Source organism: Xiphophorus maculatus, chromosome 23 (genome assembly GCF_002775205.1).
Source record: "Xiphophorus maculatus strain JP 163 A chromosome 23, X_maculatus-5.0-male, whole genome shotgun sequence".
Classification (NCBI taxonomy): domain Eukaryota; kingdom Metazoa; phylum Chordata; class Actinopteri; order Cyprinodontiformes; family Poeciliidae; genus Xiphophorus; species Xiphophorus maculatus.
The window spans coordinates 19,585,985-19,594,802 of NC_036465.1; the positions used below are offsets into that span (position 1 = coordinate 19,585,985).

The 8,818-nt window shown below is 37.8% G+C and overlaps 2 protein-coding genes across 2 annotated transcripts; both read left to right on the forward strand.

Annotated features, from left to right (window-relative positions):
• The first annotated feature begins 815 nt into the window (after positions 1-815).
• On the forward strand, positions 816-4,474 carry atp5po (ATP synthase peripheral stalk subunit OSCP). The gene is made up of 7 exons (XM_005795349.2): positions 816-921; positions 1,217-1,267; positions 1,382-1,492; positions 2,921-3,050; positions 3,808-3,920; positions 4,032-4,118; positions 4,235-4,474. Exons 1-7 carry the CDS (start codon positions 895-897, stop codon positions 4,343-4,345), a joined length of 630 nt encoding a protein of 209 aa, XP_005795406.1. The 5' UTR covers positions 816-894; the 3' UTR covers positions 4,346-4,474.
• A 2-nt stretch (positions 4,475-4,476) lies between these two features.
• LOC102224293 (UPF0461 protein C5orf24 homolog) lies at positions 4,477-8,035 on the forward strand. Its single transcript, XM_005795350.2, has 2 exons — positions 4,477-5,854; positions 6,088-8,035. Exons 1-2 carry the CDS (start codon positions 5,850-5,852, stop codon positions 6,758-6,760), a joined length of 678 nt encoding a protein of 225 aa, XP_005795407.1. The 5' UTR covers positions 4,477-5,849; the 3' UTR covers positions 6,761-8,035.
• Positions 8,036-8,818: the final 783 nt, after the last annotated feature.

Genomic DNA, 8,818 nt, shown 5'->3' on the forward strand with positions numbered 1-8,818 from the left:
AATTCAGTGGAGTCCCAAAACCTTAGAAATTACTGTAATAGCTTATACACTGAAATATTTCAATGACTTAAGTTTTTGGACTTTCTTTAGGTTGGATCATGATATATACCTTTTTTAGCCAATGTCATATTGCCAGACTGGTCTTACTTTTTTTTAATGTTAGCACCACCTGCATCTGTGGTTTGAATAATATTTGCTTTAATTTTAAAGCATTTTGAATATTTGTTCAAACGCTGTCCTTAATTAAACTTATAATAATAATAATAATAATAATAATAATAACAACAACAACAACAACAACAACAACAACAATAATAATAATAATAATAATAATAATAATAATAATAATAATGTTTGGGGAGTGGTATTTCCAAAATGATATGATTTAGAACACTTTTGCTCGACTTTGAGCATCTCTATCTGTCAAAAACTATTTCCCATTGAAACACTGCCCCTAAATATACTTTCCCTGAAACGATTCAGTATATATATTTTTATAAAATTATTGCTTATAAATCAAAAAGAAGGTAGTTCCAAAAATGAATATTAAATTTACAATTGATAAAATTTCTGATCGTGATGTCAGTAAAGTAATAAAGACTTAATTAGACCTTTCGTAGAGGGACGAAAGGTCTAATTAAGTTATTTTTTTAATACAAACTTAGTAGAGATTATTTAGTTTATTAATATGAAGTTGAATTATTAAGTTGATTTCATCATTAGTTTTTCTTCCTGTTTTATCGCTTGTCCACATTCCAGTTCAGTTGGTGGCGGTAATGCACCATGACAGTTGGTCTGCCAGCCGCCATAAAACAAAACAAGAAGAAGAAGACGGCTCCTTCTCAGCTACACATGCGCAGTCGCTCGTTCTACTCTGGACAGCTGTAGGAGAAAATGGCAGCACACATGCTAGGACAGCAGGTAAGACATTGACACTTTTTTCGTCATCTGCAGGATTTTACCTTAGTCCCAAGCGATATTAACCAAGCTTAACTGTATGCCCTGTACATTATATATATATTTTTTTGTTAGTGGTTGTCGCTAAATACTCACAAAATGTTTACAAGTTAGTGCACTTGAATGACTGCTAATGTGTTAGCTTTGCAGCTAGCTGTCCGTAACGTAAACCGCGTAGAAGGCTTCAAAATCAGATTTAGCTTGCTCTGTAGTCATTTCATTTTGTTTACGGCTCAGTGGTTATTTTTTTCCCCACCAGGCTCGCCGGTTCAGCACGTCTGTTATTAGACCAGCAGCTAAACTGGTTAAGGTAAATGAGTTAGACTTGCGCCGATCGATCATTAACAACATTGCCCTAATTATTATCATCGACGGACAGCTGCATATTGGAATTGTTTATTGTATGCTATATCTTTATTTCTAGCCTCCCATCCAAGTCTATGGAGTGGAGGGCCGCTATGCCACAGCTCTGTTCTCTGCGGCCAGTAAGCAGAACAAACTGGACCAAGTGGAGCAGGAGCTGGGCAAAGTTTCTGTAAGTTGTGCAGTGCTCATTTCATTCTTTGCAAGAATTAATTCTAAGCTCAGTTCAAATAGATACATGATATTTAAATCATATTATTAGTCCACCACCTAAAACATCCTGATTTAAATTCACTGTTCCAACTGGAACCCCTATATTTTTCATAATTTCTAGCCCATAAACGACAAAAACTAGAAAGTGTGCATTTCCTTTGAAAATGCAAGTGTGAATGCTGGATGCTTTTGTTGAAAATGCCAAAACGTTTGAAGTCAACTGCTGAACACTTGCAGAAATGCAAGAAATAGACAGAAGCACCAGAACAACTTATATTCCTGCAAAGTGCCTAAATGGGATTATTATAACAGGAAAACTGTTGAAGAGGAGTAAAAAGCTTTTGAACAATGCAAAAAGTCCACTGAAACAGTATTAGAAGTAATATAGCCTATGCAATGTTAAAAAAAATAAACTCAGGTAAAGCCTAACATTGGAAAAGGACAGAAACGTTCCGCTAGTCATTCTGATAAAAACGGTGGGTGAATGAAATCCATACCTTTTATGGTTCCTGAGATATCAACATTTGTTTGCAGACATCGTTTAGCACAGTGACTACAAAAAACATGCTACATGCAGTACGAAAAAAGGCGATGTCAAAAGCTCAAATTATTCCCAGGTGTTAAACAGCATAAAAGCTGTTAAACTGCCCAACTTCAAAATGACCACTGCCTTGTGTCCTCCATGACAGCCCTGAAACTGGATGATTCATTGAAATTAATAGGCAGGACCTGAAACATCCACTGTGAAACACGACATTTTATATTATAATTCTCAATTCTGCGACAGCTGTTTCCCCCATGGGGTGAAAAATTCATAAAAAGCTGAATATCATCAAAAGTATGAAGGTTATGAATACCAAAAGATATAGCCGGCATTAGGAGAGCAAGCTGAATAGTGTAAAAGTTGAATGGTAGAAATAGCACAAAGTATCCAGGAGAAGAAGCGTGGTGACAAAATGTGCAACCAGAATAAAAATAATAAAGAGAAACAGGAAAACAAGAGTTGCATTACATCAAAGTGAGACAAGTTCTCCCCGTGTTCCTGCTTTATAAGGATGTTGGGAATCCTTATGAAGCAGGATTCTTAAAATCACAGCTCTTGTAAATGATGCATTTGCTGGTGAGTACATCTTAATTTATTCATGCCCAAAACCAGAGTTTAGTAGTTTTTTTGTTTTTCTGTATGTAAGCAGCAGTAAGTAAAGGTAGCACTACTTTTTAACAATTTCTTTTTAAAATCGGATGCAGTTTTTCTTTTCTTTAAATAGGACCAAAATTACAAAGTTTTTGCATAATACCAATGACTTGGTGTGAAATTACAAAATATAGTACTGCCGTAACTTAATTTAATTCAACATTATTGTTTTTTTCTGCCTTGTTTTCTTAGGACCTGATCAAGGACCCTAAGATGTCTGGTATTGTAATGAATCCTCATGTCAAGCGCAGCATCAAGCAGAAGACTTTCCACGATGCCCTGGCAAAGGCCAATGTTTCCCCAATCACTGTCAACCTCATCAGTGAGTGCAGAGCTCTTGTTTTAACCACCATGTTGTCACTGCATTAGTTTAAGTTTGCTCATTAGACCACGGTGATCATTAAAACTTTTAACTGAGCTGCAAGAGAGTAAATTTGACAATTGACAAGAATGTTAGATGTGCAAGTGCAGACTTTAGGCCCAGATTAGGGCTGCTACTAAACACTGTTTTTTTGTATTAAAAAAAAAACATCTGTAATTTTATATAAATAAATACACACTTGTGCACGGCAACTTGGTGAAGAACAGTTGTACCCTATTTTAAAAAGTTTAATCAATTTAAATTGAATTGAAAAAATGTGTGCAAACAAAAAATATTGTCAATTATAATTACTGTTACTGATTCAATATGCTCATGAAAATCATTTACAAATACATTTGTAGCCTCCTCTGTAGTTAATCAGAGGATGAATGTGTTCATTTTGGACCCAGATAGTGACACCAGTTATTTCTATTGGTACTTATTATTGCCTTGCCTGTATTTTTGTCTTGTGAGTTGAAACATGTTAGTGGAATACATGATAGATTTCTTCTGTTAGTCTCCGCAACATATTTTCCTCTGCATTATAACTCAACCTTGTCTGTTATTAACATAAGAGAAGTATAACCGGCTCTTGAACTAAAATACAGAGATAGTTATAAAACACAATAAGCTTAAACTACATATGATAATGTATGAATTATGTGCTTTTTTTTTCTGAGTAAACTTTGTTCTTGCATGTTTGGTTCATTTCTTTTAGATGTCTTGGCTGATAATGGTCGTCTCACTCTAACTGGGGACGTTATCTCTGCGTTTGGGAAAATGATGAGTGCACACCGTGGAGAGGTCATCTGCTCCGTCACCACTGCTCAGGTAGGAAATGTGTTTTTCCACAGAGACCTAGTGACTTTATTCATCACTGGTATTGTTAGTGTTGTACATGTGGTCTTTGATAAATGATACTGTAACTAATTTTTGTTTCAGCCTTTGGATAAATCTAGTCTTGCTGAACTGAAAGTGGCCCTCAATGGCTTTCTTCAGAAGGGGGAAACTATTAAGCTGGAAACCAAGGTACAGTTTTTTTTGTTAAACATACATTAAAGCAATTAGCCGGGGTAGAAAAACATATCGGGCTGCATCAGTATATTTGTGTTGTCTGTAATTTTTAACTCATTTTCTATTTACAGTCAGATCCTTCGATCCTGGGAGGCATGATTGTCAGCATTGGAGACAAATATGTGGACATGTCCACTAAGACAAAGATCCAGAAACTGACCCAGCTCATCAGGGAGACTTAAGTCCTGTGGACTTAATTTTGCAAACCCAAACATAAATATTGCTATTTGTCCTAGCACTGCGGTTACTCCTTAAATCCGGTGTTTGTGCTTAAATTCTTATAGATGTTAATAAAAACTACAAAAAACTGACTTTTGTCTTTGCCCTATAAGGATGGACAGTACCTTGTAAAAGTATTCACTTCGGCTCAGACTTGAAATTTGTTAGAACCACAAACATTAATGTATTCTGATTTTATGTGGCAGAAAAATACAAAACAATACTTGAATATGAGAGTTTGCTAATGGAAATCTGAAAATTGTCTGGCATATTTAATCAATGTCTCTTTAGTCTGAAACACAAATTTAACAGATCAGTAGATACATCCATGTGTAATAAAAATCTAGATGTGAATCCAACGTTTCTGTGAACAGGTCAGGGGTAAAGTGACATTTAAATCACAGTTGAGGAGTAAAACCGTTTCTCCAAGGTTTTAATATGGCACTGTTCAACCCAAAGACGGCGGCCTATCTAAACTGTCATCTAATCAGAGAGGCAAACTAGGGGCTTTTGTAACTCCGGAGGAGCACTCTTTAGTGAGAGTATGAACACAAACAACTATCCACAAATCTGGCTTTTGTGGAGTAATATCAAGGAGGGGAAAAAAGTCTTGCTTGGGCAAGGGGCACATCTCCCTGAACACATCGTCCCCATTGTAAAGCGTGGTGGCAACAGCATTCTGTGGGGTTGCTGGAGCAACAATAGAAAAGCTGATCAGACTAAAACGAAAGATGGATTGAGCTATAAGTAGGATAATCTTGAAATATGGTCGATTAGAGTTTTCAAAAGCCTAAATGACTCGGAAGAGGTTCACCATCCAGCGCAAAACATGAAACCAGAGTTATCAGAGTCGGGACCTATATAAAATTTTTGTTCACAGATGCTTGTCATAAAATTGAATTAGTTTGAAAGAAGCATAGCCCAAAATGTATGTCTTTACATGTTCAAATCTAGTTAACAGAACACCAATTTATTTAAGTATAAATATTGTATGATTTCTTAAATATAAACATGTTGGAAACTGTTTAAAATTGCAATAAAATACGCCTAACTTTTTGTTAATATGATGAAATATGAAAATGGTCATGAGGTTAATATCAATCTAGTTGCTCTGCAACAGTTAGAAAGATATTAGTTATGTTTGATCTGAGCCTCACTACGTCACTCTGACCCCCTCTACGTCTTGTAGACCCGCCTTTGCGCATGCGTGCTCGGTTAATGCCGTTTTATTAATTTTTTTTTTTCGGGTCAAAAATGGCTGCCGGTCCCATCTAACCCTCCTCAGCAAGGATTAACCAGGCCATAAATAAACTACAAAGAGCGGGGTGGTTTCCGGACGGAGCTCTGGTCAGAGCACCGGGGGCGTAGGGTGCGCAGCGCCCGCACAAAGATGATGCTGCTGCTTCCAGAGGGGACAAACCTTTACGAGACAGAATTAACCCGTTCCAACACAACACCCAACAATAAATGAGGTACGAGCTGATCCGTTTATGTGTTACCAGTGGCTAAGCTTTGATTGCAACGATGATCTGATTTGGAACAAGTTACAGTTTTAGAAACTCTGGCTTTGCTTTTTGTTTTTCATCCTTAATGTTTTGTGTTGCAACCTGAAAAGAAGGCCTGTGTGCTTCATCAAAGTAAGCTGCTTCAGTTTGTACTTGCCACATGTTCTCCTCCTTATTTCCACTTCTCTCCACCCCGACAGAAAAATGATGCACCGATTGAGCAGCAGCACCAGTGACTTCTGTATTGGTGGGCTGGCAGAGGACTGCCACCCAGCCAGCCACTTTGATTTATGCAGCACCCACTCCAACAAGTTTTATGCCTCTCCGGCAAACCCTGGTTTGCAGCTGTCCCTCGCCAGTCTTACCCCCTTGCCGCAGGGAATACACAAAGCCATGACATGCCAGCTGCAGGAGACCCAAGGTGACTTCCAACCACAGGCAGTGAGAATCGGGGCCGGCGAGGCCCTGGCGCCTGATGGCCCCAAGAAAAAGAAAGGTACTGTTAAATCAGGGCGGAGAGGGAGGCCTTCGGGGACTACAAAGTTGGCTGGGTACCGCACAAGTACTGGACGCCCACTTGGGACGACCAGAGCGGCCGGATTCAAAACCAGCCCAGGGAGACCCCTGGGTACCACCAAGGCAGCGGGATATAAAGTCAGCCCAGGCAGGCCGCCCGGCAGCATCAAGAGTCTAGCTCGTCTCAAAAAGCTGGAGTTTGGCTGTGATGCTGCAAAAACCCTTGACTTGAGCAACTGCAGCATTCCCAAGAAACTGGACTTCCCTGGCAGTGATGTTCCGCCTTTTCCGTACGCCATCATGGAAAGTAGAGATCTCTGTGACGCCAGCAGCAAAGTGGATGAACCCGGCGAATAGCTCAACAGACGGCTCTGTTATTTGGTTGCATGAGCATGCGTCAGAAAACTTTTTTTTTAAAATAAAGAAACTGTATCACCTTTCACTCACATCTAATAAGTGAATCAAAGTGTAATTACCGATGCACTAATTCATGCATGCATGCAAAAAAAAAAAAAAAAAATCATCAGAAAAAGCAAAAAAAGTCATAAGTAGCAATTCAAACTTTATGTCAGAGTTGTTTGTTCCCTCAGTCTGGGCCAGCTCAAGGTACAAGTCAAAATTGAATCTTCTTAGGAACCCAAATTAAATTTACACATGGTGACCATGTTAAATTTAAAAAAATATATAAATTAAAAGTTTTTTTTTAAATGAGCACTCTGTATTACTATTTATTTAACAATGTAAAGTGACTTTTGAAAATGCATTATGTTACAGTCAAATGAATTAATGTTCGTTCGCTAGTCGACTGAAATACAAGCTAGTTGAAGGCAGAAGGTAAAACTGTCCAAGCAGCCAAGCATGGACATTATGATGAATTGAAGGTGGGCCCCCAAATGAAACTCTGCTTCAGGCCTCACGAATCCTTGAGCCGGCCCTGGCTCCAGAACATTTTTTTATGGCTTGTGTTTTTGTTCTAGTTTTACTTTCTGAAACAGACCAACCAGCTCACTTCCTTGACAGAAAATGTTTTCAAACTAATCTACTTGTACAGTATGTGTTTTATTTTGTTTTACAACCCAGCACCAAAGCTAAGCAGATGGGTTTGACCTACCAGTTTCAGTTTTGACTGATTCAGATTTTCTTGCTGAAGACACATTAATGGGGACAAAAATGGCTCCAGCTTATTTTATAAACAGAGTGTAACCATGTAAGTATCAAAGCATTTGTCCTATAAATTTGTGTGATTTCTGTTGAGGCTCAATCGTGCATACATACAGTTGTCTACTACATTTCGAGGCTGAAAATGGTGGGAGTTGTTAGTTTTGGTTCTACAACAGAAAAGAAAATTACCATCTGTGGCGAATTGATTGGTGCATCTCTTCAAACAATTTGTGTTTAAATTTTTAATTAGCTTCAACTGCTATAACTTACTACTTTTTGAGCACAGTGTTTATTCTTTCTACACTTTGTAAATATAGATGTCTTTCCTCTTTGTTATTGAACTTATCATAAGCACTTCCATTTTTATGTAGTTATACTTGTCACTATTGAAAATCAGAAATATGCATTGTGGATTATATAATAAATCCTAATGTGCTGTATGTGAAACCATAATAAAAATCTTTTCAAGTACGTGGCTCCAGCTCAGTTCACCCCTTTGCTAATTTGCAGTGCCTTTTTGAACCTATTTATTAGAATTTCGACCACTCTGACTACCATATAGTGCTCATCAGTAGTTAGCTCTGTTTCCTTGCAGCTTTGCAGGGTGTCCATGTGTATGTATAGCCTTTCTCTCCATGTACTTCAGCCTCCTTCTACAGCCCAAAAACATGCAAGTTAGGTTTATTGCGCTATTCAAACAATCTCATACACAGTTGGGTTCTTTGTTTAAATCCTTACGGGAATGAAGATTTATTTTCTGACCTAAATTTAAAGTTCTGCTACAGCAATATACTTCAACTCATATAATTCTAGTATGGCTTTTATTTATTTTGGTCTGCAACTCCAAGGACATAAATAAAAAAGCCCCTTTCTAACCACCCATTACAAAATATTCAATGCTCATATGTAGCCACTAGGGGGCTTTCGCCTTTCTGACAATAGTTATTACTTTGTAATAAATCCTCATATTTACAGTTAGTCAAGTTAAATCACGGATGTCATTATGACACTATTGGAGTGCGTTTTACAGGGATGTATAAAGGAGGAGCTGGTTCATAATAAATCTGGGCCATGTTGTTATGTAAATCGTGTTTAAATTGATAGATATCACCCCCTGTAATCTACCGGATATTTCCAGAAACATTTCGGACTTTTAAATAGGGTAAGATATAAAAATGGGTGGATAGGCTGTATGAAGCAATCACGGAGTCTTTGTGTGATCCTTAAAGAGGACTCGAGCCTACTGTGCGCTTT